This window comes from Camelus dromedarius, chromosome 31, assembly GCF_036321535.1.
Source record: "Camelus dromedarius isolate mCamDro1 chromosome 31, mCamDro1.pat, whole genome shotgun sequence".
Classification (NCBI taxonomy): Eukaryota; Metazoa; Chordata; class Mammalia; order Artiodactyla; family Camelidae; genus Camelus; species Camelus dromedarius.
In genome coordinates, this window is record NC_087466.1 from 24,834,010 (window position 1) to 24,861,982 (window position 27,973).

Below are 27,973 nucleotides of genomic sequence, written 5' to 3' on the forward strand. Positions count from 1 at the left end.
GTGGGAGGAGGGTGTTTGGGCCCCGTCGTTTACAGGGCCCAGGGACATCATGCTGGAAACTGTCCCCTGAGGTGGGCCAGACTAGATGACTGGAAACTTCGGGAATGACAGTAATGCTACCCCTAAGTTTGACTAAAAGGAAAACAGCCTTTAGAGACCATACAACACGTGGGCCCCTGAACTGGCGCCAGGAGGAAGGGCCACAGGTTCCTCCTGCCTGTGTTGCTCCAACCACTCCCGCAAATAAACCACTGAGATGACTGTACTGTTTAAGCAAAACACTGCTTAAAATTTTGCTAAAAAGGACATTTTGCCAGGGCAAGGGTGAGAGAGATCTTTCTGAAAGCGTATGATTACCATGTGGGTTTAAAAATAATTTATTTCATTAAGTAGTTTTAAAAAGACAAACCTGCCATAGGACATGTGATAATGCATTCACTGCAACCAGGACCACCTCATGTAAACATGTGGAGAAAGTCAAAGGCCTCAATTTGAGAAAACAGCCTGCAGAATTAGGGCAAACCACTTTTAATTTCCACATGGATATTTACAACACACAGGACAGCACAGCTGGACTTCGGAGAACACGGATCATCCCTGTGAATATTCCTGTGTTGTGACTTCTCTGAGAACAGGTGCCTTTTAAATGTGCTGTTTGGTTTTTAGAACAGAACGTAGTTTTCTGTCTTACAGCTAGAGCGTCTCTGCACAAGTCGTACCACCCTGTGTAACAACCTTTTGAATTTTAAAACCTAAATCTTGGTTCCAATATTCCTGACCTATTATCTCGTTATTGTGTGAAGAAATACACTTAAAAAAAAACAAGTTTCACATCAGAATTTTTACAAATAAAAAAGCTCTTCTATGCCTACTTCCTATCCCTGTATATTCTCAAAAAGTCCAGGAGAATCAAAAGTGATTTACAAAAGGCACTGAAGTCGGCAGAAGCATTGGTAGTTTGCACTTTGGATCAGACACTGGAGATGTTCCCAGGATACTGCTTGTGTGTGAGCAGTGGTAACACCAGGGAGAAACCAGACCTCAGCTTGGTGTCCTTGGCATGCGGTGCTACGTGGATTCCCAGGCTCTGTGCACACAGACCCTGCGGGAGGCAGAGCCACGGGGAAGGCTGAGATAAACCCACACTAGGGTAACGAAACCCAGATCAGACACACCCCCTGAAGTAAAGCTTTAGTTTCTGTACTAAAATGTGACACTCTTTTCTGAAATGAATTCTAACATACGGGATACGTTTCAAAACTAGGGAACAGTTTGATTTTATCACCACTGCGTTGGCAGCTAAACAAGGTGCACCGTGAAAGGTCAAGTGCTGGTGAAAAAACATCTTGTAGTGACCACTGGTGCATGAGTTCTGTGTTTGCATGACTCCCAGTGGCTCAATTTTTTCTGAGTGAAAAGGTAGTTTTATCTTCTGGTCACCCAGTTAAAGGTTTACAGTGACTAAAATTCCGAGTATCGCTGCAAGTCTAAGACATTCAAGGTCCACTGGGTCCCGGACATCCACCTCACCACTTTGACCAATGAGATCGACAGGCAAAGCAAGGAGGATTTTCTACCAGGAACTAGAAAGTCAAAGACCCTCCCCGGAAAAGGAAGACGGTGCAAAAATCACCTTTTTCTTAAGAACAGAGTTGCAGCAAGCGCAGCTGCTGGCGGAATGCTGCCGCCGCCAACGGGGCGCTCACTGGCCATCTGGCGAGCTGGCAGCCCCAGAGCCCTCCTCTGTCTCGTGTGCAACTAGGGACGGCTAACTGAAGTCTGTGTCGTCACCACGCAGACAGGTTTCAGGAAATCTGATCTGTGTGTGCTTTCATCAACTTCTCACAAAGTACCAGAAAGCTGAATTTTATACAGAATGTTGGCATTGTCTAAAACTGTTCCCCTCTAAACAAGAATTGATAAATTAATCAGAATACATGTATGTTATTGTGTGTGTGTGTGAAATTTTAGCAATAAGCACATTACCTTTCTGTCTTTAAAAGTGAAGGGGGAACCAAGAGCCCCACAGCGCTCGGGCCCTACAAGACGGGGAGTGGGCCCAGGCGCACCATCCTGCGGAGGTGGCCCCTGTTTGCGGGGCTGTAGCGCCCGGGGCTGCCTGGGCCGGGGGAGTGGGGAGCGGGGCCAGGCTTTCCGGGGCTGCCTGCCACGGGGCTGCTCCTGCCGGGGCTGCCGCTGGGAGCACAGCCAAGATCCAGCAGCTGCGACTTCACTTTCCCTTTCAGCGCGGGGCTCGGCCAGCTGGGGAACCAAGAGCAGTCAGTCAGCACAGACAGTTGAACAGGATGGGGAAGGCACAGGCCACCACAGAACTTGGGCCCCTGCACCCGAGCCTGGGGAGCCCTGCAGCTCCGAAAAGAGGTGCCTCAAACCTCAGAACCAGGGGCCTTGAAGGCGGAAAGCTCATACTATTTCCCCCTCGAGTCGAGTGACCCTGAGCAGGAATCCCTGCACCCCCCATCCCTGCGCCCCCCAACTTGCCTGTCAGCAGTGCCCCCGCTGCCAGCGTGGCCGACAGGTCTTCTATGTTCCAGACGAACCCTCCCGAGAACCCAGCTCCCGATACCCCACGTGACAGGCAGATCGCCTCCGAGCCCCTGGTACCTCTGTCTGTCCGCGGGCGGGTAGCACAGCACGGCACCCCTCCACCGGTGCACGGCCGGGTACTGCCGAGGGTCCACGTCTGCACACTCTAGAGCGGCCAGAACGTCGCGATCCAGCTTGGATGGCTCTTCTCTAGAAGGTAAGAGAAAACACAGAAGCAGCCATGGTTACAAACTCAGATGTCTAGCAGCACACATCCTGGAGAACTGGAGGAGGACCAGGCGGCATGGGAGCCGGCCCGTCACCGCCAGCTGTCAGGGCTGCGGTCCAGGCTGCGAGCAGCCCAGGCAGGGCAGCGGAGGGGATGCAGGGAGGAGCCCTGGACCTGCCGTGCTCTGAAAGCATGTTTGTTCTGCATAAAGCCCCTTCAGGCCACAGAGCATCCTGGGGCTGGGGACAGCCCATCAGCCGGGGGCCTGGGACTGACCCTGAGGGGTCTTTCTTCCTAAAACAAACTAAACTCCTAGGACAGCTCAGTCATCCTGGGGACAACCGCTTCCTAGGAAGTACAGGGATGGGGGGATGGGCCAGAAAGGAGGATGCCATCTTCCACGACTTAGAAGATGGTCGAGGAGCATCAAGAAGCTACAAACTGGAGAGAGGGAAGGAGACTGCCCATCAGTCAGGCTGTGGGCAGAGGAGCGGCCAATGGGCCCCCAACAGCGGCCCTGGTCCTCACGCCCCACACCCCCCAGCACCACCGTGTGCACACCCCAGCTCGTACCCCAAAAGGAAGAGCCTCTGTCTGGGCTCCTGCGAGGCGGGGACCCCCGAGGGCTCCAGAGGTACAAAGCTGCAGCCATGGTGGGCCTCACGCCCAGGACTCCTGGGGCCCAGGCACATTTTAGCAATTCCAGCTGACATTTCGTTTTCTGTCCTTGTCTGGTTATTTCCGAGTTTGTCGGCAGCAAGCGGTTCTAACCAGTCATTCTCTCCTGCGTCCCCGTTCGATGCTGGGGTCTCTGCACTTTCATCTGGTGTCTTAGAAAAGCCACTTCCTAGATTCTGCAAATTCAGTTTATGGAACTCAGCAGTCAGGCCGGAGACAGGTGACAGGAGGGCCCCCTCCCCATTCAGGTCCTCGGGCCTCTTCTCACGGCTCAGGCGGCCACACAGCCTGTGTCCGCTGCTGCGGGGGCTGGTCGGAGCGTGGGCCTCCACAGGGCTGGTATGCTCCCAGGAAGGGTTGTCGCATCCTGAGCCTCCGAGGGCAGCGCCCGGGGGCCGGCTGCCGTTTGGAGCCGAGCTCTCCCGGGTTTTGGTCTCTTCCACGCTCACGCCATCGTCCCCATCTAGAAAGGCCCTCACAGAGACGGAGTTGCTGCACCTCCGGTGACGGCCTATGGGGACAGAGGGCGGCTCTCAGGGGCGAGAGGAACGTACCCTGTGCTGCCATCAGCACGGCCGCGAACCTCTCCATAGCAAGTCCCCCACACTCAAAGCCCCCTCCTCAGATTCCAAGACAGAAAACCCCTTGGGCTGCTCCCTGGAAGTGGCAGGCAGGACCCAACAAAGAGAAATACAGCCTCTGGGCCCGGGTGGCCTCCCCCAAGGCAGGAAAACGAGCAGGAAGCTGCGGTGGGGCTGGGCCTGAGACCCCTAGCAGGAGGGGCCGCGGACAGCTCACCCGGGGGGGCCGAAGCGTTGTCCTGGCAGCAGGCTGCGTCTTCTCCCATGCCGTATTGGGGCTTTTTGCCTACTTCCTGCTGAGTAAGATATTCTTCTAGCTTTTGCAGGCCTGCCTGGGAAGACAGATCAACAAAACAGCCCAGGAAGTCCCAGTACTCGACCCAGGGGTACCCCAGCTCGTGGGCCAGCTCCCTGTAAGAATAAAGCACAATGACCACTTGTGAGACCAGAACAACGCCCACAGAACTGACTAGGCAGGAGACAGCGCCTGATTCTGGAAGTGGCGGGACAGCACCTGCAATCCTGGTGGAGACTCTACATGATCCTCTGCTTGGGGCTAAAGGCGCACTCTCGGTTTTCTGAAGGGGCGCCCCTCCCGGGGTCAGGCTGAGCATAGCCTTGCTCTTGGGCTCTGTCATGGTCAGGAGTGAGCCAAGGTCACCAGGGAGAAAGGAGACCCCAGCCACAACACACCCTTCACACCGACACATTCAAGAGGGAGGAAAGGCCAAACCACTCACTGACAGAAGACTTTCTGGTTTTCATAAAACAACTGTATAAAGTTGGAGATGATTCTGGTTTGGGCCAGACATAAAAATTCTAAAGTCCTTTTCGCTTGCAAGCGGAAAACCTAAAACCATATTGGGGGCTAAAACCAGGCACATATTTTGAGAAAAAGTTCTGAAAAATTCAGTTAAGCTTTATTTCCCACATAAATTAGCTTCTCGACTGCAGACAAAATCCTTTCCAGGGGCTTCTCTGACTAGTACCTTCTGGCCACACCCACCTGGTGTGTTCACTTCCCTGTTCATCATGGGGCACCTTCCACCACACACTGTAGCGCCCTCGGACCCCCCTCGCCCCCGCAGGACCATACTAACAGAGACTTGTGCTGCACAAGCTGCGCTGTGCACGTCTGCAAGGAACACGGCCTGAGAGGCTTTAGAACCTCCCAGGAAACACCTGGGAGCTACCGTCTGAAAGCAGCTGCACTTCCCCCGCAACCTCCAGACAAGCACACGGCGGGCCACGCAACAGCACCACAGCTCCTCGTCCCTTCATGCCCTTTAAGTACCTTCCCACTCTCTCGATGCCTCTTTCTGGATCAGATTTCCTGACGTTGTGAAAGAAGCCCGCTTTCTCTCGGGGTGGGGTCTTCCAGAGTCGGCGAAAGTCTTCTGCCTACAAAAACGTGTGCTGAGCTGTGCTGTGCCCCGTGGTCCCTAGGCCCACCTGTCCCAGAGCCAAGAGAGCACATTCCAGAGATGACCGGGGTGGGGGGGGGGGTGCTCTGACAAGGTCCCGTGAGGGGAGGGGGAGGCCCTGGGCTGGACTGAGGGTCAGAGCCACACCAGGGCTGCCACCCCAAGGGCCTCGAGCCATTTCCCCACTGCACAAGAAGAAAACAAACGTTCATGCTTTTTACGTTGTATGTGGCTAACTCTAATCCTGACATTTTTACAGTCTCAGGTAACTAATTGTCTAGAACTTTTCATTTACCAAGATTATATACCGGTCAGCGTATGAAATGTCTTGGTCTGGAAGGAACTTCAGTCTGCAAATAAAGTTTCCTAGTGACAATACAAATCCAAGAATACTTGAAGGGACAGCCTAGCCAGCCCGGCACAGCGCTGAGAAGGGCCACCGACACGGATGGGAGCAGGTGCCGACAGTGTGGGGAGGGTTGGCCAGGGATACCTTGCCTCTTGGAAGTATGGGCTCAGCACACAGCCGCCCTGGCTAACCAGTGAAGAACGGGGTCAAGACACTAGTTCCTCCAGCAAAAGTTCTGAAGCCTCTGACAAGTCACTGAGATTCCACGAAACCTGGTCTCTAAGGACCAGAACAAAGCAAGAGGCTGGAACAACCCAATGCTTCTGTTGGGGACAGCCAGGAGCTGGTTCCAGAAGCTTCCACAGCTCACCTTGGACGGACTCAGGGGCCCCACAAAGGCTCGCAGGGTCAGAACAGGGTCCCTGGGGCCGCCTCCACTGTGGCTGACGTGAGAGGCCTCGTTGGTCTGGTCTGAAGACCACAGCTCCCCAATCACTGGAGAAGATGTATCCTCTGCTCTCAGGAGGGGCACGTAATAGTGACCTGCAGGAGGAAACACAACAGGGCTCAACTGCCTGCCTGGGCTGCCCCCAGCTCAGTGGATGTTCGCCACCCCACAGGCCCCACACGGGGTCCATGGTAACAGTAGTAAGAAGGCCGCAGAAGCTCTGGAGCTAAAGGACCCGGGCAAGAGGCCAGGGTGCACCGTCCCACACAGAACACGCCCGCGTTCCTCCACTGAGAAGCAGGAAGGAAGGGGCAGCAGGTTCTTACGTGGACCGAGAGCGGGACTGGGGGCATGATCAGCACGGGGAGCACTTGAACCTCCCCACTCCCTTTTCTGTATCTTAGTGTCTTTTGCTGAATCCAAGACACTTTGCCAGGCCAGGTGGCACAGTGCGGCGGGAGCGCGCCCAGAAGAGCAGGGAGGCAGGCCTTAGCCACCCCTGCGGCCCATGGTGCAAGGTGGGCGGACAGGGACGCCAGCCAACAGAGGAGCGGAGACCGGCCCACGGGGAGGCCAGATCTCTGCTGCAGTGTCGTCCCGCGAGCGGCACCACCGGGCTTCTGGCGAAAGGGCACAGGACAGGTGCTTCCGCGGCCGGCTTCCCAAACTCACTGGAGCAGCACAGAGGACGACGCTGGGAAAAACCCTTCCCGCAGGCTGCCACCTTCCCCCCAAAGCCTGCACGCCAGGAGATGCCAATGCCACGGCCCACACGCTCCGGACCAGGGGCGCGAGGCCAGAGAAAGCACTGGCAAAGCTTGCGGAGCCAAGCAGGAGGGGTGGCCCCACGGGTCACGGTCTCAAAACCCAGGGCCGCAGAGGCCACAAGAGGGGTGCCGGCAAGGGAGCCAGAGGAAGGGCAGGGCCTAGGGCAGCGGCTGTGGGGTGACAGGGCCAGCAGGGACCCACCACCCGCCGACCTACCCCTTCTTGCCTGAGGGGCTCAGGGCAGCCGCCCCCCTCCACCTGAAAAGAAGGGGCCACAGAAACCTGCAAGACAGGCCCGCAGAGGTTGAGGGCCGAGGCCGTGAGCCACAGTCAAGTGACAGACAAGTTGGTCTCCCAGAAAACAGGTGAACAAAGGGTAATTCTGAGGGCCTCCCTGCAGCCCCGCTTCACCCTCACTTGCAAGACCAAGCCCGGACGCTGCCCAGGACCTCCACCTGGGCCCACTTCCCACCACCCATTCCCCACCTTACCCTTTAAATAGTCTCTAATCCGCTCCTTCAGCTCCACAGATTTATTTTTGCTCCTTTCACAAATAACCTATTTTAAAGAAAAGGGGAGGGTATAGTAAGTGGTAGAGCATGTGCTTAGCATGCAAAAGGTCCTGGGTTCAATCCCCAGTACCTCCATCAAAAAATAAACAATAATAATAATATAAATAAATAAACCTAATTACCTCTCCCCCCACCAAAAAAAAGAGAGTAAGTGAACACTCTAAATCTAATTTACCACATTTTCTTATCATTAAAATGATTTTTAAAAAGCAAGCTGTAAAGTCAACAAGGATAGTATCCTAATGCTGAATACTGCATAAGCCCACCATCAAAAAATGTGCACTGAGAATGCAGCGCCCAGAAGTAAACACACCTACGGTCAGTTAATCTCCAACAAAGGAGACAAGAATATACCATGGAGAAAAGGCAGTCTCTTCAGCAAGTAGTGTTGGGAAAGCTGGACAGCAGCATATAAATCAATAAAATTAGAACACTCCCCACACCACCCATAAAAATAAACTCAAGATGGCTTAAACACTTAAATAAAGGCAAGACACCATAAAACTCCTAGAAAAGAACACGGGCAAAACATTCTCTGACATAAATCTCAGCAATGTTCTCCTAGGGCAGTCTACCAAGGCAACAGAAATAAAAGCAAAAATAAATAAATGAGACCTAATCAAACGTACAGGCTTTTGTACAGCAAAGGAAACCATAAACAAAACGAAAAGACAACCTATGGAATGGGAGAAAGTACTTGCAAATGATGTGACCGACAAGGGACTAATTTCCAACATACACAAACAGCTCATACAACTCAGTACCACAAAAACAACCAACCCGATCAAAAAATGGGCAGAAGACCTAAATAGTTATTTTTCCAAAGAAGACAAATAGATGGCCAATAGGCACGTGAAAAAATGCTCAATATTGCTAATTATCAGAAAAGTGCAAATCAAAACTACGATCAGGTATCACTTCACAGTGGTCAGAATGGCCATCATTAAAAAGTCCACAAATGCTGCAGAGGGTACAGGGAAAACGGAACTCTCCTACATTGTTGGTGGGAAGGTAGTTTGGTACAGCCATTATAGAAAACAGTACAGAGGTTCCTTAAAAAACTAAAAATAAGAGTTACTGTATGATCCATCAATCCCACTCCTGGGTATACATCTGGAGGAAACTCTAATTTGAAAAGATACCTGCACCCCAACGTTCACAGCAGCACTATTTACAACAGCCGAGACACAGAAACAGCCTAAATGTCCATCGACAGATGACTGGGTAAAGAAGATGTGGTATATTTATACATAATGGAATACTACTCAGCCATAAAAAAGAATGAAATAATGCCATTACAGCAACATGGATGGACCTAGAAATTATCACAGTAAGTGAAATAAGTCAGACAGACAAAGACAAATACCATATGATATCACTTACATGTGATATGAATCTAAAATATGACACAAATGAACTTATTTATGAAACAGAAACAGACTCACAGACACAGAAAACATACTTATGGTTACCAGGGGGGAAAGGGGAGGGGAGGAGAGATAAACTGGGAGTCTGGGATTAGCAGGTACAAAGTACTAGATACGTAACAGATAAACAACAAGGTCCTGCTGTACAGCACAGGGAACTGTACTCAATATCCTGTATAAACCATAGTAGAAAAGGATCTGAAAAAGAACACATGTAACTGAATCCCTTTGCGATACACCAGAAACTAACATAATATTATAAATCAATACTACTTCAATAGAAAAAAATTTTTTTTAAAGTGTGTTGAACAGTGTTATCTTCTTCCTAGAATTTTTTGTAAAAGTTCCCAGGGGCTGGGACAAGAGGAACAAACTCTGAGATTAAGGGTGAATTTATCATTTTCTAATTTTCTGCAAGGAAAGGAAATCTTCAAGTGCACCACCAAGTCAGAGCCAAGACACGCAGACACGTCTACCCTCAGTCCCTAGCATCTCGCTGCCTGGGCGCTGTTCACTGCTGTCTGGCTGGGTTGAAGCAGAACTCCTCTCCAGCCTGGGACACGTGTTTTATTTTGGCAGCCAGAGGAAACGATGTTCTCATCCAGTCGAGAACTGTGAACACTTTAGCTAGAAGCAGTAAAAAAACCAATAACCTTACAAGAAGGAGGGAATTCCCAACTCCTGTCAGAGGAACAAACTACAAAGGTACAGCTGTACCCTTTGACTACCGCAACTAAGTATTTTGTTTTAAATTCTGTAACCGATTGTGAGATGGCAAATGCTTTAAAAGTGTTAGTTACCAGACAGCCTTTTCTATTGAAAAAAAAAAAAAAGCACATGAAAAGTTGAATCAGATTTATGCAAAATAATGTTAATTTCTGGCTTGTAGAATGGCCTGGTAAATTTTACCCTTTCATGTGCATTCCAGACTTTCTAGAGGTGGGCCCTACCTGTGTGTAATCACAGCCACTACAAAGGAAGCGCTCGCTACCGAACGGGACCCTTGGGATTCTATCTCCGAGGGGCTGGTGGGTCCAGGCCAGCTAACCGCTCCTATGCATGGTTCAGATTAACCCATCTTCCAGTTCTTTTCCAGTCCCCGCCCCTCTCCACCTCACTGCAGAGGCACCTCTGGCCTCTGGAAGGCATATTTTGCTCAACTGTCAACACAGATCATGACGAGGCCTGCTTCATACGGCTTGTATGGGGAAAGTGAGGCTACACGGGAAGGGCTTAGGACGGCCGCTGGTGCACGCTGAGCTGAACACCCATCAGCCCCTTGCAGCACCATCGTCCTCACCATCTCCATCCTCACCACGACCCCCACCTCCCGTGTTCTCTCTGACCCTGGTCAACTAAAGTATGCACAGAGGGCACCTGATCAAAGACAGGTGCTGCTGAACACAATTCGACCACCAGTTTAAGGAAAATATGATCAGCAAACTGGGGCAGTTCACTCCCTCCTGGCTCTACAGACGCAGCTTCTTCACAGAGCACGTCTTACTCAACAACCAGAGTCCTCAGGTGTGCCCCGAGGCAAACACACACACACCGTCAGAGTCACTTGTGACCTCACAGCGGCTGTGACCGCAGGCTGTACTTCCCTGCGTTTTCACTTCTAACACTGACCGGTAATAGCACTGTAATGGATACTTACGTCTTCAGGTGTTTTATCGTATTTATTTCTTGGGTTTTTTACAGTCAGAGGGTGTGAAGAAAGCACATTGACCACATCTGCATTTCCAAACTTACAAGCAAAGTGCAACGGTGTGTCGTAGCCCTGGGAGAGAAGTAAAGAAAGAGCACTTACTTCCTATTTACGCTTCTTGTGTTTCATGAAGCCACTTTAAGGTGCAAATATGTATTTAGTAAAACAGTCAAACAAAACCCTTGAAAATAAAGACCACAAAAAGACAGTGTTTTTCTAACTGAAAAATCACTGGCATGCTGGCACCTCCCCACTTTATGCCAAGGCTTGAGGGTGGCATGGCCGTCGTTACTGTGTACCCTTTGCTGGCGGGGAGTTCACAGAAGAGCTGGGGTCTAACACCTGATCAGCAAACAGTAGCTTTAACAATTCAGGGCCCAGTACACTGTCTTAAAAATCAGTGCTCAAAAAGCAAAATAAACAGATGACGGCCACATTCAGGACAAACCAAGACTATGTTTTGGTCTGTACTCAAAACACTCTCTAGCAGATAATATCACAAGTCAGCCACAGAGCGTCCAAAACAGAACCCACTCACGGCAGCCCTGCAGTCCACCTGCAGCTACCAGCTCTGACATCCCTGGCAGGCTGTCCCCTCCTTCCATACGCCACAGCTGCTGTTTCCAGGGCTCCTCTCCAGGTACCAGGACTCCAAGGGACCTTGCTGCCCAGGGTTGCTCCCAGCTCCAGTACCTCTCCACCCGGTGACCCCGGGGACCTCGTGCAAGCAAACATCCTCAGGTCAGCTCCTGCCACGGGTCCATGCCTCCTTGGGCCACTGCTCCATCTAAGACAACTTCCTGAGCTGAAAAGTCCTGGGTGTTTGCCCTCCCACACCCCCCGCCCTTTGTCCAGGGTTGGCAAGCTTGCAGTTCAAGGGCCACGTCATAAACCTTTGGGGCTCTGTGGGCCATCCAGTCTCTGCCCTAATGTTATGACTCTGCCCCCTGCTGCAGCTGCAGACAGTAGAGAGGCTGAGCATGGCTGTGTTCCATTCCTGAATCAGGCCCTTCCTGATCACCTTCTACCTGAGGTAACTCCAGTTCTGCGGCCCAGGCTCCAGCCAGAGTCCGAGCCCCCTGCCAGGCCTGCGGAGCCAGGGCCGCTACACATCAGGGCCAGCTGGTTCCACCCGGCATTCAGAGCCTCACAGTGGCCCCCACACTCACACAGCCTTCTGGCTGCTCCACACCCTCACGCTGCAAACTGTCCGTCTCTAACCTGCTCCAAGTCCCACCAACGAGACCCCAATCTCCCCTCCTTCGTGCCAGAAACTTCCATCCCTAACAGACAGCAAGCTCTGGGCTCTCCGACACCCCTGCTGACCCAACCCCGCTTCTCACCCACCTCGTAGTCTCTGAGGAGCCCCTGTGCTTTCTAAACCACCCAAGAACTTATGGCCAACACTTGAATGGATTCCTGCTTTTGGTGCGTTACAGCCAGAGCAGGTGACCTAGGACATCTACTTTCCAGACTTTACGTGTTCTCGGGGAACCCGCGTACACACGTCCTCAAGGCAAACTGCAAAGATGTTAAGAGACTGTATTTTCTGTCGGGCCCGCAGGTCTGTTCGTACCTGAGAGATTACACCCTCCACTGCACCATCAGACCCCCTGACTTACTGCTTGTTCGTACAGCGTCCAGAGCTCTTCGACTTTGCACCTTCTGTCCTCTTTTACAGTCACTGTTGCTTTCATGTGCCACCGCTTTCTCTTTCATGCCTTCCTTTCACTCTGCTAGCTCGGCCAAGTTTATCTCCATCCCCTCCTTCCCTCCTGTTCATTCTCGTTTGCTCTCGCCTCTCAGTCTGCAGCTCACCGTGCACATTCAGCATGTATGAGGACACCACTCCAGCCTGCTGCTTCTGCTTCCTCTCCCGCCAACCACAACTTTTCAAACACCCAAGTTTCGCTCTGAGTTGACAATTCTTGGCTCTCAGATATCAATGGGTTTTCCCAAAACCCTTCTGTTTCAAGAATCCTTATGTAAACCTTACTTCACTGAACATTTTCACCCCACAGGAATATTCCTAACGTCACGCTACATGGAAAAAAGATACGCGTAGAACACGCCCTTCTCTCTTTAACTTTTGGGCATCTCCCTGCCCTCCCATCAGCTCAGGCACATCTGAACAGGGGCCCCGGGGAAGTGTCCAGGGGGCAGCTCCACCCCGGCTGAGCCCCAGGTGCACCCACCCTGCCAGGCCTGGGGGACCTCCTGGGTGTGAGCAGGTCCCGTCTTCCAGCCAAACCTTCCTAAGCTCCCTGACCCCAATGAGCTGAGCTGAGCCAGTGCAGGGACGTGGTAAACAGGCATGCAAACGCTAGGCACCCAGCCCCCTTCTCCAGCCGGGGCCTGGCAGGGCCTGGCCAGGTGGCGCAGACGCACCACTCTGTCTGGCGTGTTCAGGTACAGGTCCACCACGTAGCGGATGCGTTCCTCCAGCATGGGCGGCTCGTCGTCAGGGTACATGAGCCGCATGAACTCAGGGTTCTCCAGGGTCTCCAGGGTCAGCTGGCACATGGAAGCCTGGTTCTCCTTGGCAGCGACGTGCATGACATTGTACCTGCACCCTTCCTGAAAGAGACCCGCAGACTCTGAGCCTCACGCCCAACAAACACCGTCCTAGCACGCACGAGGCTGGCGGCGGGCTCACCTGCACGATGGTCGGGTTGTCCCCCGAGCCAATCAGATAGCGGGGATTGCTCCAGATCAGGTCGGAAAAGGTGTCCTCCTCTCCCTTCTCCACAGCTCTCCGAAGTTTGGCGGTGAGGTCTTGTGTACGAGGATTTTTATAGCTGTTGGCTCGCTCTTTGTTTGCTGTTTCTGACTCAGACAAGTACAACCCATCTGTTGTTAAGAGACAGAAATAAAGAACATTTAGTTTCACAGACTTCTTCTCATCAATGAGAAAACCAGGCTATACTGAGAGCGATAAAAACCTTTCCCACAGAAGCTGACGTCACTGGGAGTAAAAAGTAAGAGGGATGTGTTTCCTGGCCCCCAGCAGTGGCTGTGGCTTGGGAGGGGAGACGGCACACACCCAAGGGCCGCCATCAACATCCACAGAGATCTTCCAGGCACACGGAGCCCTCCCGGAAAGGCCCTGAGCCAGGGCTTAGTTACAAAACCTAAGGGTGCACGAAAGCCATCTGGAGGGGAAGTGCCACGAACTGTGAAGAGGGAGACCTGTAATGTCTGAAATCGGTCTGGTTTCCATCGGAGGGAACAGAGGAAGAGGACATGGGCCTCTCGACTGTAGGCCAAATGTCCGCAGGGGGAGGGCACTTCCTCTGGAACACCGGCCGGCCTGAGAAGCAGGGCAGCTGTGAGCTCCTGGAGAGGCTGAGACTGAGGCTGGGCTGCCGGGTTGTGTTCGATGCTGACCGCAAAGGCCCCTGACAGGACCCTCGTTCTGAGCTGGGAGTGGCCTGCAGAGGAGGCTGACTACTGCTGAATGGCCCAGGGCTAAGTCGATGCCGTGGTCCTAGAGGGAGGTGTAGCCCCTGGGGTGGATGGGGCAGACAGGTCTCAGCATCTGAAAAGGCCCTGAGTCCAACAGGTGGCGAGCATGACCAACGGACGGAGTGGGAGCAGACGGAATGGGAGGGAACGAAGGAGGAGGGGACACAGGCCCTCAGCAGCTTCAGGGCCTGCAGGAGCCACCGCCCACTCGGCCCCCAGCCCTGTTGCCTCTGCCCAGCCTGGCAGACAGATCCATCCTCCTCTAGCTGTTCCACAGCCTGGGCTCCGCGCTCTACTCCCAGCAAAGTGGACTCCCCTCGCAGGTGGAGAAAACTAGTTACCAGGAAACAGAGCACAGAAAATGGGGCGGGGGGGGGCGGCGAGGAGTAAACCTGAGAGTTACGCCACGACGGGAAGTGCTGAGCAACCCACCTCTCAAGCCACCATCGCTAAGGAGTGGCACTGTCCTCACAAGAGGTGGCAAAGAGGCTTTACGTGGTGAAGGGGAGCAGTCGCAAACTCCTCTAGCAAACTTCTCAGCATCTTCTCTGCTTGTGAAAGCTTTGAATCGGGACCCTTTCAGCATCTTGACAGCTTGCAAGGCTTCCTTTTTATCTTCATAAACATGGATCCTTTCTGTGTGGGAAAAGCGACAAGGGAAATCAGAGGTAACTAACTGGAGCCACTGTTACTGAATTCACACCTGAAGCCCTGGGTCTGATAACTAACAATTGTTACCCAGTTGTCTGACTTTTCTCCCGTTAATATTTCATATTTTTAGTCTTGAAGAAAAAGGGCTTCAGGTAGCCAAAAGAACACATCATATGTATGTGCACAGATATATATGATACATACTTTATACCTACACACGTGGTTTTTATATCCAAGGGTATCACTCCATACTAAAAAGTTAAATTCATGGGCTAATAATCTAAATAAAAATAATTTTTAAAGTAAGCTAAAAACTGTATTAGTAAAGAATGTAAGAGAATTTTAAACATAATTTGGATGGGGAATGCCTTTCTAAGCATGCTAAGAAACCCAGCCGCATAAAGAAAAAGAAAGCTCCAATTACATAAAAATATTAAAGCTCTGCAGGGAAGCCGTCACAGTCAAGCTCTGCATGTGACTCAAACACACACGACACAAATGACAGACTGGGGAACATACTCTTAACCCGATACAGCAGAAGACAGACAATGTCAATGGCCAATAAAAATAGTCAACAGACATGGCCAAGCAATCCGCCAAATAAATACAGACAGACTACAGCCATATAAAAACGATAACCAACAACAAAGAACAGGTGTTGGGGAGGACGTGGGGGACAGGGAGCCTCATGCACTGCTGGTGGGAAGGTAAACTGGTGCAGAGTATGGCAGGTCCTCAGAAGGTTAAAAACAGAACCACCACACAATGCAGAGTAAGGGCTGGGTGGGAGAAAGCAGCTTTACTTCTACTTTGCAGGTTGCGTCTATAATACACACATGTACTTTCTTCTTACAAAAAGCAACTTCATCCTAATCAACATCAAACTTTCACTAAATCTTTCCAATGCTCTCTCTTTTAGTCTTCTTTAAAGTGACAATGCTGGCGGGAGGGTACAGCTCAGTAGGAGAGTGGGTGCCTAGCACGCACAAGGTCCTGGGTTCAATCCCCAGCACCTACATTAAAGATAAATAAATAAACAAATAAACCTAATTACCTCCTCCCAGCAAAACAAACAAAAAACACTTAAGTCTTATACTTCAGGCAGGATAAAAAAATAAAATGACAATTCTTTGATGCTGAAAGTTACATCTTCACTGACCACGTGCATTCATTAACATACAAGGTGGTCAGGTTGAATTAAAAAAAGGGAGAGAGACGGTTAATCAACAAATGGCAGCTGGTCAATAGATCTTCGTAAGAGAAGTCTATCTTCTAGAATCCAATTTTCTTAATTTCTGAAAATTCCTACATAGCTCAACAAAAAACTCAGGTGAGTTCTATAGAAAAATGCTAACAGTGGTTACTGTGGAGTGGGGAGATGATGCTGGTTTGATTCTTTCTTCTCCTCTGCTGTCTATCATTCTCAAAATCACTTTTCCCCGCTGTCCACGCACCGCCCACGTAGGAGACCAGGCACCTGCCACCTTACCATTTCTCACTGGGGCGTCCTCGTAGGCCAGACACACCCCATAGTACACAGGTGGCTCTGCGGAGGCTCTTGGTGTGGCTCTGTGGCTGTTGACCCCAGGTGAGGCACCAAAAGACACTGAGCAGGTCTTAGAGGCCACAGCATCTTCCTCTGGAGGATTCAGGCCCACACCATAACCAAAGTCTCTGTCTTCAGAAAAGCCCACTGGCTCAGCCGGGCTCCCTCCTGCAGACTGCACGGGCCTCTGTGTCTTGTGGCCAAGAGCTGGGGCATCTGCGGCACCCTGGTCAGGAGGGTGTGAAGGCAGTGAACTGTGCTCTGATAAAGCCCGAGCCAATTTCTTCTCCAAAATGAACCTGGTGGTTGATGTAATGGGTCCACATTTCAACCCGGCTTTGACCATTTCTTCTCTAAGGTCATCTGAATTCAGGAGTTTCAGTCGCGCCAAGACGGTATCCATCGTCATTTCACCTAGACCCGAGACAACAAAAGTCAATCGGTGGCTCTAAGTACATCTTCCCTTACACGAATTCAGCAAAGCTGCAGATACAAGAATAGTATACAGAAATCTGTTGCTTTTTTATACGCTAATAATGAACTATCAGAAAGAGAAAGTAAAAAAACAAACCCCATTTAAAATCACATTAAAAAAGAATAAAGTACCTAGGAACACATTTAAGCAAGGAGATGAAGACCTGAACAGACATTCTCCCAAAGAAGACACACAGATGGCCAACAGGCACATGAAGATGCTCAACATCGCTACTCAGGAAAACGCAAATCAAAACAATGAGCTATCACCTCACACCTCTCAGAATGGCTATCATCAAAAAGTCACAAATAGTAAATGTTGGCGAGGATGTGGAGAAAAAAAAAAAAAGAGTACCCTCTTACACTGTTGGTGGGAATGTAAACTGGTGCAGCTCCTGTGGAAAACAGTATGGAGGTTCCTCAAAAAATTAAAAATAGAACTCCATATGATCCAGGAATTCCACTCTTGGGTGTGTATGTGTGTGTGTATGTATATATATATTGAAAGCAAAAACATTACTTTGAAAAAAATATGCACACCCAATGTTCATAAAAGCATTACTTACAATTGCTGAGATATGGAAGCAACTTGTCCACCAAAAGATGATTGGATAAAGAAGATGTGGTACACACACACACACACACACAACAGAATACTATTCAGCTATAAAAAAGAGTGAAATTTTGCCATTTGCAACAACATGGATGGACTTAGAGGGTATCATGTTTACTGAAATAAGTCAGATGGACAAAGACAAATACTGTATGTTATCACTTACATGTGGAACCGAAAAAAAAACAACAAACCAGTGAATACAACAAAAAAGAGACTCACAGATAGAACTAGTGGTTACTAGAGAGGAAAAGGGAAGGGGGAGGGCAAAGCAGGTGAAGAGGATTATAAGATATAACTACTACGTAAAACATAGAGAAGCAACAAGGATATATTGTACAGCACAGGGAATTACAGCCACTGTCTTGTAATAATTTTTAATGGAGTATAATCTGTAAAAATACTGAATCACTATGCTGTACACCTGAAACTAGTATGATATTGTAAATCAACCATACTTCAATTAAAAAACAAAGTGGCAAAAAGCTGGCTTCAGAGTTTCATTTCAATCCAGTATTTACCCATATTCTTTGAAGTCTATGAGTTTTCTGAGAATTTTCGTAAGTTTTTTTCTTTCCAAATTTGTAACCATCTAAACAAAATTGAGAGGCAGTTTCTGGTTCAATTGGATGAGAATCTTAAAAGCGCAGTGCTTCTATGTGCCCTGGTCACATCGACACTCCAGGCAGGCAAGTACACTGGGAAACAGGGCACCCATCTGGGGCCACTTGGAGTATAATCTGGAACAGATCCCCAGGAAAGCAACTGGACAATATCCGTCAAAACTCCAACTGCAGAAGTTTATCTTGCAGATATATTTGCACCTTATTCTGTAAGTGATGAGAAAGTGTGTAAAGATTTAAACGGCGGAGCCACACAGATAGCTCCAGCAGTCGTATGCATATACTGATAACAAAGAGCTACTGTTTAATGAATGCCTGGGTCTGTCCTAAAACCCTCTGCATGCACTAAATTATTTAAAATTCACAATAACTCCACGTGGAGGTATCGCCATTGCTCACCCCCGCCCCACCCCCTGCTTTACGGATGGAGATTCTTAATCAGAGAAGCTAAGTAACTGGTTCAAGTTACACAGCCCCCAAGCAAGTGGATGGGCGCTGGGGCTGGGGCCCCAATCAATGTACCAGGAGAAAGCAGTTAAATCTATGGCGTTCAGGTGTAAGCATGGTCAGCTGGAACCAGGGAGAAGGAAAGCAGCGAAAGGGCTAGATACGAAGCCTCAGAGGAGAGAAACAAGATGTTTTAACCACAGACAGAATAGATGCCTTGGGGAGGGGCCTGGGGGACTGGAACCCGAAGACGATAACACCTCAGTCTTCAGCCTGGATCCCTAGGGAGTGATTCTACCCGAGGCAGAGACTACGAGACAGAGAACAGATGGAGATTTAGGCTCTGAGCATTAGACACACCTAACCACACATCCAGTGGGCATTTTGATGTTCAAGTGTGAGATTTAGAAGACAAGAAGCTTAGAGTGGGAAAAACAGACTGGGAGTTACAAGCACACAGGTAGAGCCCACCACTCCGAGAGACTAAAGGCAGGGGTAACAAGAAACACACAATCTGAGTCACAACAAAGATTAAGGAGGTCAAAAAGACAAGAAACTCAAAGAGATGATCAGGAAAGAATTGGATGTATTAAAACATCGTTGAAACTGGAGGAGAGGGTTTTTAAGACGGGTTTACGGCTGAAATGACAAGGTTGGTGGGGCTGGCTTTAAATTACTCCAGGGGTCTACTGACCACAGGATCCCACCCAGGGAGAGCCCCAAAGGGGAGTTTCGGAACACCCAGGTAGAAGGGCAGCAGAGGTGACAAGGAACTGATATAAAAGGTATAGGACAGGTCAAAGCCACATGCAAGGCGAAGTTTGACGGGTGGGGGAGACTGGGGCGGATGCTATGAATAAGCAGAGGAGCCCCACCCAATCCGGACAATGTTCCCTTTTGCATACCATCTCTGCGTCCTCACTCTAAAGCTACCTTTTTAATGTAGACTAGTTTGAAGGGGGTTTTGTCCTCACAACCAGGCAAGCCCTCAACAGAATTCTCAGGTCACTAACGGTGTGACCTTGGGCAAGCTTTGTGAACTCTAAGCCCCGGCTTCCTCATCTATAAAATGGACTAATAACATCTCTACCTCTTAGGCTGTAATGAGGATTAGCTAAAATAATGCCTGTGTCTGACACTGACAGATTATCCTCAAGTGTCAGTTACAGCTCTGAAGGTATCAAGTAAATACTTACTGAACTCGCAAGATACATAGTAGGCTAGGAAGTCAATCTGAATAAAAACAAACATGTACCCTGCGTCACTAACATTCTTAACATAATACACTTAGCTTATAATAATAACATTCTTATGAACTTATTTAATAAGTGTCTAATCATGTGTGCAAAAGAAACAAAGGATAAGATGGAAACAAGAGACTGGTCCGCTTTTGGGAGGGTGTGAGCTGGAGAGGAGCAGCGCAGGGAGGCGGAGAGCAGCACTTCCGAACGTGACCTGGTTTGTTCTGACTTAGAAACAAGTTTATGATTCACACGCACAAAAAGTACGATGGGGGGAGACCTCCGAGTGGAATACAAACCAAAGCAAATGAGCTCAACTGTAGGAAGGCAGTGACATGTAACCATGGTCTCTCAGTAAAGACTAAGGAAGGGAACACAAACATACTCGAATGGGCAGGTGGGTTTCTCCGGTGTTACAGGTTAGTTATTCTGAAGCTATTTTATGTGTGGTCTAGAACTCGGCAAATCACCGGGTATATCATGCCTAACGAGGGCCAGGCTCCTCACTGTCAGGAGGGCGTTACAAATGAAGAGGGAGGAGGTTACAAGAGGTCTCAGCAAACTTCTGTAAAGAGTCAGGGAGTAGATTCTGAGGCTCTATGAGACGATGTCCCCTCAAACATCAAGAACAACCACAGAGGAAAGACTGTGACTGTGTTCCAAACATAGGTGGGTGCCGGACGTAGCATGCGGGCCATCACTTGCCCACTCTTTGAGCTAGAATTAGAAGTATCTGCAAGACCTCCATCGACTGATTGATAGAAACATCAAGATACAAGTGTAAGAAATTGAGGCAGGTCTGCAGATGGGATAATCTGTCTTTCCCACTTGTGTGGGGAAGATTATCAAAGACACTAACATTGGGGAATCGAAGTGGATGGTAGACAGGATTCCTTTAACTCTTCATTTTGAAGTAACTATAAACAAAAGTTGAAAAATAGTACACAGAGGTCCTGTGGACCCATCACCTGGCTTCCCTCAATGGTGACATCTTAAACACTGAAAGGCATCATCCAAACCAGGCAACTGACACTGGCACTGCACAGTGAACTAGGTCGCAGGCCTCACCAGGACCCACAGCCACTCTTCTCTTGTGTAAGAGTTTGTATGTCATTCCGTGATCGGTCATCACACGTACCTGAATAGTCACTGAACTGTGTCATCACCACGGAGATCTCCCTCTGGCTGCCCCTATGCTGTCTCGCCCAACCTCCTCCGCTGTCCTCTCCCCTTGGCAACCACTAATTTGTCCGCTATGGTTGTAATATTTTCAACTCAAGAATGTTATATACATGGAATTATACACTACAGACTTTTTGGCAATTGCGGATAAAGTTAGAAACATTCAGATGTGGGTTTCTGCCTAAGTGTTCTTTCCTCCAGGGTGAAGGCCCAAGACTGCAGTACAGGCTCAACTTCTTGAGAAACTGCCAGTCTGAGCTCAGAGTAGCTGCACCTTTAAAATTTCCACCAGCAGTAAATTAGACCCACTTTCTCAGCACTTCCACCAGCATCTCGTAACATCTCCATTTTTTATTATAGCCACTCTCATAGGTGTGTAGTGATATCTCATTGTGGGTGGTTTTTTTTTTGTATATATATATTTTACCAAAGTATAGTCATGAACATACATCATTGTAGTTTAATTCAAAATAAATTTAATTTTTTTGAGGGGGGAGGTAGTTAGATTTACTTATTTATTTTCAGAGGAGGTGCTGGGGGTTGAACCTAGGACCTCCTGCATGCTAACCACGTGCTCTACCGCTTGAGCTACGCCCTCCCCTGCTCACTGTAGTTTAACTTTGTTGAACATCTTTTCGTATGTGTTTATCTGTACTATTTTTGCAACTGCTCCTAAGTCTAAAATGATTTAAAAATAAAAGTTAAAAATTGAAAAAGAATTTAGTGTAAAAAAAACACTCCAAACTCGCTAATGGACACATCCGTCCTTTATCCTTAATTTTTTGTCTCGGGCACAGTGCTGGCAATGTAACTGAACAAATCAGCGTGCTATTGACAAAGGTGCCACCTAAAGTTTTCCTAAGGGGATGAGAAGGTAAAACAGTCAGCAGCTGGACAGGATGGAGGTCAAGCCGAGCCTCGTGTCAACGGGCCTGCTCCCCGCCTGGCTTCTGCCTCGGACCTGTGTTCTCTCTACCGGAGCGGGACCTTCCGGGGACAGTTCCCTCAGTTGTTTTTAAAAAAAAAAAAAAAAAGGATCGCTTAACCCTGAAGGTTCCAAGGTGGGGTCATCAACTGTGCTTTCCGCTAATAAAACTCCACCTTCCTAGCAGAAAGACTTGAGGAACTCTTGCTTATCCCCCAGGAAGAAACCAGACTTGCGGGCAAGGGCGTGAACGGAAAGCGCACCGGGACAGGTCCGGGATGCCGCAGGGCGCGCACGGCCTTTGCGGTCGAGTCAGGGAGCCAGACTCACAGGCCGGCAACGGACAGGCAGTCGAGAGTGCAGCCTCACAGCTTTTCCACCGACTTACGGGGACGGCTGCGGAGCTTCACTCCACGTCTCTTCCACAGCCAGACTTGGGCCGGGTGCAGGCTCCGAGCCCGGGAGGGGAGCCGGGGAGGGAGCCCGGGCGCCCAGCCCCGGAGGCAGGTCCGGGGAGGAGGGGAGGAGGATCCCGGCCCGGGAGGGGCGCGGGCCCACCGGCGGGCCGGCCTTACCTGGATCGGGGGCTGGGCCTGCGGCCGCGCGGGGCGGCGTGGCCGAGGGCCCGCTCTGGCCCAGGCCCCGAGGCCGCGTGTCCAGCCGCCGCACCAGCCAGCGCACCGCGATCAGCAGCACCGAAGCTCCCAGCAGCTCCCAGGCCAGCGCCGCCCACTCGGCCGCCGCCAGCCGCGGCCACAGCATCGCCGCCTCTTGCCCAGTTGCCGCCGCCGCCGTCTCCGAGGCCCGCCCGCCGAGGACCCCGCGTGCCGAGCTGCCCGTGCCACTGCCTGACGGCGCTGCGTTGGGGAGCGGCCGCCGCGGGGCCGGGCCTGTATTCACGAGACAGGGCGTTCTCCCCCGTGCCCGGCGGCCTGACGACGGAGCGCAGCCGCGGCCCCAGCTCCTGCAGACGCAGGGCGGGCGAGGGCTTTATCGGGCAGTGGGGCGGACAGCCCGGCAGGCAGGGTCCTGACGCGGGCGGGCGGCGCCGGCCGGTCCCGAGGCCCCGTAGTGCGGCGCGGGCGGCCCGGGGGCGGGGTCGTTCCAGGGGGCGGGGTCGTTCAGGCCCGGCGGCTTCCACTGATGAACCGCCCCGGTTTCCCTGGAAACGGCCAGCGCTACGTTGCGCCCCGTGCCACAGCGTCAAAGCGGTCAAGATCCAACCCGCGAGCGTCGGGTATTTTATTCTTACGGATGCCCTTTCTTTCTTTTTTTTAATTAAAGTATAGTCAGTTACAATGTGTCAGTTTTTGGCGTACAGCAGCATGTTTCAGTCATACATGTACGTATATTCATTTTCATATTCTTCATTAAAGCTTATTACAAGATATTTAATATAGTTCCATGTGCTATACAGAAGCAACGTGGTTTTTTAAAAATCTGTTTTTATATATTTTATTGATAAACTTTCAAACGGCAAAGCTTCTGACGGCTCACAATTTTACAGGGCAAGTGTCCCCACGCCAAGCCAGCCGACTTCCCAGCCGCTGCGCGCGGAGAAGTGGTGCTCCACCTTTGCAGCAGACGTTGCCCTGCTTTACCTGGATTTAAAAACGTTCTTACGGGGCAGTTTGCTTTCTCACTACCCTAGCCCTGGGGGCACCCAAGGCTTCCCAGACACGTATGAAAGCCGCTGGACCGCGGATGTCCTGTCAGGCTCCACGCTGTGTGACCCCATTCCCAGGGCATCCGCGCAAGTGGCCCGGCAGCAGGGGAGTGGTCGCCGCCAGCGGGGAAGGTTGACTACCAAGGGGCCTAGGGAACTTGAGGGACTGATGGAACTGTTCTGTCTTGATTGTAGTGGTGTCACACAACTGCATAGGCCGGTCGAAACTCTCAGACGTGTGTAATTAAGAAGGGCGAACTTTTAAAAAAGCGCCTTTATTGTGGTCTGGTTCCTGTACAGTGAACTACACAGATTTCAAATGTACAACTTGAATTTTAATAGTTGTACTCACTTACGAAGCCACCACCACAATCAAGATAGCTAATATTTAAAAAGGGTGAATTTTCCTGTGTAATTTATACCTTTTTTTAATAGAAAAAATAACCCTAAAGAAATAAAATTAACATCCTTGGTTCAAAAAAAATTAATTAGACGGTACTAACAGTCAACTGAGCACAACAGAAGAGTCAGTGAATTTGAGAATGAGTAAAAAATGCAAATTAAACCCACAAAAAGATACTACTTTATACCTACCAGAATGGTTAAAATTAGAAGACAGACAGTATGAAAATTTGGTGAAGATATGGAACAGTTTTGTAATTCTCATACACTGCTGTTAGGAGTGTAAAATGAGCTAGCCACTTTGAAAACTATGAGGCAGTTTCTTGTAAAGTCAAATGCAGTCCTCCCTGTGGCTCAGCAGTGCATCCTTAGCTATGAAAATGGGCGTTCACAGAATGTTCATAGCAGCTTTATTTATAACAGCCCAAATAGGAAACACCCAGGGGTTTGAATAAACCCTAGAAGGATGCATAAACAAATTTGGAGTTCTCACGTGATAATCCTATAGAAGTTTATTATTCAGCAACAAGGTAGATGGACTTGAAAGCCATATTAAGCAAAAGAACCCTCACACAAAAGTGGCACTACATGATTCTGTTTATAGGAGTTTCAAGAACAGCCAAAACTTATGGTGAAAGAAATCAGAACAGGGATTGTCTGTGAGTGGTGTGGTGAACTAGGAGGGGAAGCAGGGGACTTTCATTGTGAAAGAGATGTTCCACATTTTACTTGGGTTGATGGTAACACAGATGCATGTTGGTTGACATTTGTCAAAACTCATCAAATTCACACTGAAAATCTGTGCCTTTTTTAATGTCAGGTTATTTTTTAACACCTTTATTGTGGTATGATTCCTATACAGTAAACTACACATATTTCAGATGTACAATTTGATGAATTTGGTAGATGTACACACCCATGAAACCACCACCACAATCAAGACAGCTAACATTTCCATCACTCCCCAAGAGGTGCAAATTTTGAATTCCCAATTTATCCTTTCCTACTCCCTTTATCCCCTGGTAACCGTAAGTTTGTTCTCTATGTCTGTGAGTCTGTCTCTGTTTTGTAGATAAGTTCACTTTTGTCTTTTTTTTTTTTTGATTCCACATGTGAGTGATACTATATATTTTTCTTTTTCTTTCTGGCTTACTTCACTTAGAATGACAGTCTCCAGGTCCATCCATGTTGCTGCAAATGGCATTATTTTATTCTTTTTTGTGGCTGAGTAGTATTCCATTGTATAAACACATCACAACTTCTTTATCCAATCAGTCATCTGTTGATGGACATTTAGGCTGTTTCCGTGTCTTCACTATTGTAAACAGTGCTGCTGTGAACACTGGGGTGCATGTGGCTTTTCAAATTATATTTTCCTCCAGATATATGCCCAGGAGTGGGATTACTGGATCATATGGTAAGTCTATTTTTAGTTTTTTTGAGGAATCTCCATACTGTCCTCCATAGTGGCTGCACCAACTTACATTCCCACATTCCCACCAACCATGTAGGAGGGTTCCCTTTTGCCACACCCTCTCTAGCATTTATTGTTTGTAGACTTTTTAATGACAGTTTTTCTGGCTGGTGTGAGGTGGTACCTCATTGTAGTTTTGATTTGCATACTAATCTAACAATTAGTAATGTTGAGCATCTTTTCATGTGCTTGTTGGCCATCTGGATGTCTTTTTAGTATCCATTTTGTCTACATTTAAAAAGACATAAATGACACATTATAAACTGACTATACTTCAACCTAAAAAAAAAGTGAAAAAAAAATACACCCAAAAAAAGAAATAAAGTGCACCTTGTTAGAATGAAATCTTACCATTTTTCATTTTTAATTACTAAGTACCTGAGAACAGGTGTCTGTCTCCAGCCGCTCCCCAGACCGCCCCTGCCTGCTGGGTAAACTTTTGGTGAAATAATCTCCCTGTGCTTCAGTTTTCTCAGTAGAACAGGATGACAGTTGCATCTCTGTCAGAGGTGAGGATTCATACATGCCAAGCCCTTGCTACAGAGCCACAGCGAGGACTTAATAAACATTAGCTGGTGTTACTACTTCTTTAATGGTTTAAAAAACAGGAAAGTTAGTGGGGACAGTTTAGCTCAAGTGGTGGAGCGCATGCTTAGGATGCATGAGGTCCTGGATTCAATCCCCAGTACCTTCATTAAAAAATAATAATAAATAAATAAACCTAATTGCCTCCCCTCCACTGAAAAATAAAAATAAAAAACAGAAAAGTTATGTGTGTGTATGTATACATATACATGTATGTATATGTATGTGTATGTGTGTGTGTGTATATATATATATATCTCTCTCTCTCTCCATATCCGAATCTTTAAGGGGTAGCAGGGTCACCCCCATCATGAGGGATTTGTTTCAGTAATCACAGATCCTAGTAATTCAGAGCATGACTCGAGAGATCTGAATTATGAGAGATGCTGTGGCCAGCAGCACCCATTCTCTGTTTCTTCATAACAGAGTCTCCAAGCTGTTGCTGGACACACTGCTGTCCAGCCAGACACCACATCCTGTGGCCCAGTGACTGAGCGGAGGCAACAGGCGAGGCTGGGTCACTCTGTACAACAGATGACCCCCAGTCAACACTCTGGCCCAGAAGGGACACACCTGGGCAGCACCCCAATGCCTGGGGGACAGAGCCTCCTGCCTACAGAGTGCACCTGCAGCTCCCTGCAGCAGAGCACGACTGATCACTGTGGAAGCCAGTCAGTGTGGATAGAACTGAGGTGGACTGGGGTCATGGTAGCAGGTCTGCAAGCTGAGCTGTGTGCACTGAACTCAGTCCTGCTTGCTCGGCCGGAGTCAGCAAACGTGTGCTGCAGGCAGCAGCGGGAAGAGGGCGATTCGGAAGGCCCAGAGACCATTCCGGGGCCGGCTCCCGAACTCAGCTGGGTTCCAGGCTGTTGCACAGAAGGGAGGATTCGTGAAACAGCGACACGGAAGGAGCTGTGGGCTGGGCTGGGCCAGGCCAGCAACAAGAAGGATGCTGAAAACACCATTTTATTACCAAAAGAAAAAAGAAAAGAAAAAGGATGCTGAGGACAGGAAACCCGGGGGGCTAAGAGATCAGAGGGACAGATCGCTGTCATAGGGAAGTCAGCCAAGGAAGGGCCCATTTTCTGGAAGGAGGTGAGGCGATTCAACACATTGAGGTTTAAGGACTGTGGAAATCACTTTGAAATGTCCACCGAGTATTTAGAAATGCGCATTTGAGCACTCGTGGAAAGCTCACAAATGAAACGATCGTCCTCCAAGAACTTCCTGAGCAGAGACTGTTCCCAGGTGGAGTCCAGACCTGCCGCAAGCTCCCAGAGGTGCCCCTTCCAGCCGGGTGCCAAGCTCGGGCCTGAGAAAGGACCTGGTGCAGGAGCTGCACCCCACGCCAAACAGGCCAGTGAAGGGATCAGCCACACAGAATATTGTTTCCCACGCTTCTGGGGAAAGATGTCACCAAAGCATACTTTTTACCGGAATCTGCCACATTCTTTGTTAAGTGAAAACCTGCATACAGGCAGGCTGCTTCTGGTCGGAGAAGTTACTGATTGCACAGAATTCCTTCTCAGGGAAAGGCTTGGATGCTCTTCCAACAGCCCTCGTGTTTATCCATCACACTGCACATCAGTGGCATCAATAATTCTATTCATCTTCCCCACGAAGTCTGCACAAGGGATGAAACTGCCTGATCTGGTGATTTTTAAACACCGAGCCGCCCCTCGGCGCCAAGTCCCCGGTCCCACACTCACCACAGGTTTCCACCGGCAATTACACCTCCTCTAGGCCAGGAAGCGGCTGGCCATCTGAGCCTAGACCACTCCTGCAACACCCACTGCGGGACTGTTAAGGGTAGGTTAGCACAGAACACCTATTTGATGAAGGAGATACAACATAAAGGTAAATCCAGGGGGAGGTATAGCTCAGTGGTAGAGCACATGCCTAGCATGCACAAGGTCCTGGGTTCAATCCCCAGTACCTCCAGCAAAAA

At 49.5% G+C, this 27,973-nt stretch overlaps 1 protein-coding gene across 1 annotated transcript; it reads right to left on the reverse strand.

The window, feature by feature from the left end:
- Positions 1 to 361: 361 nt before the first annotated feature.
- On the reverse strand, positions 362 to 22,700 carry ANKLE2 (ankyrin repeat and LEM domain containing 2). The gene is made up of 13 exons (XM_031442438.2): positions 22,474 to 22,700; positions 16,337 to 16,807; positions 14,629 to 14,832; positions 13,388 to 13,581; positions 13,120 to 13,308; positions 10,681 to 10,803; positions 7,516 to 7,582; positions 6,179 to 6,351; positions 5,330 to 5,436; positions 4,253 to 4,446; positions 3,350 to 3,965; positions 2,626 to 2,757; positions 362 to 2,262 (listed from the first exon to the last, which is right to left on the reverse strand). Exons 1-13 carry the CDS (start codon positions 22,658 to 22,660, stop codon positions 2,040 to 2,042), a joined length of 2,880 nt encoding a protein of 959 aa, XP_031298298.2. The 5' UTR covers positions 22,661 to 22,700; the 3' UTR covers positions 362 to 2,039.
- Between the last annotated feature and the right edge of the window lie 5,273 nt (positions 22,701 to 27,973).

What these genes read in the sequence shown, in the direction of transcription:
- ANKLE2 (XM_031442438.2), bottom strand. Translation starts at nt 22,660, where the DNA reads ATGCTGTGGCCGCGGCTGGCGGCGGCCGAGTGGGCGGCGCTGGCCTGG. An exon ending in CAGAGGCTCTTCCTTTTGGG is followed by an intron (nt 2,758 to 3,349) that starts GTACGAGCTGGG and finishes CTTACCTTCTAG; the next exon opens with AGAAGAGCCATCCAAGCTGG. An exon ending in CCGCCCGCGGACAGACAGAG is followed by an intron (nt 2,263 to 2,625) that starts GTACCAGGGGCT and finishes TTGGTTCCCCAG; the next exon opens with CTGGCCGAGCCCCGCGCTGA.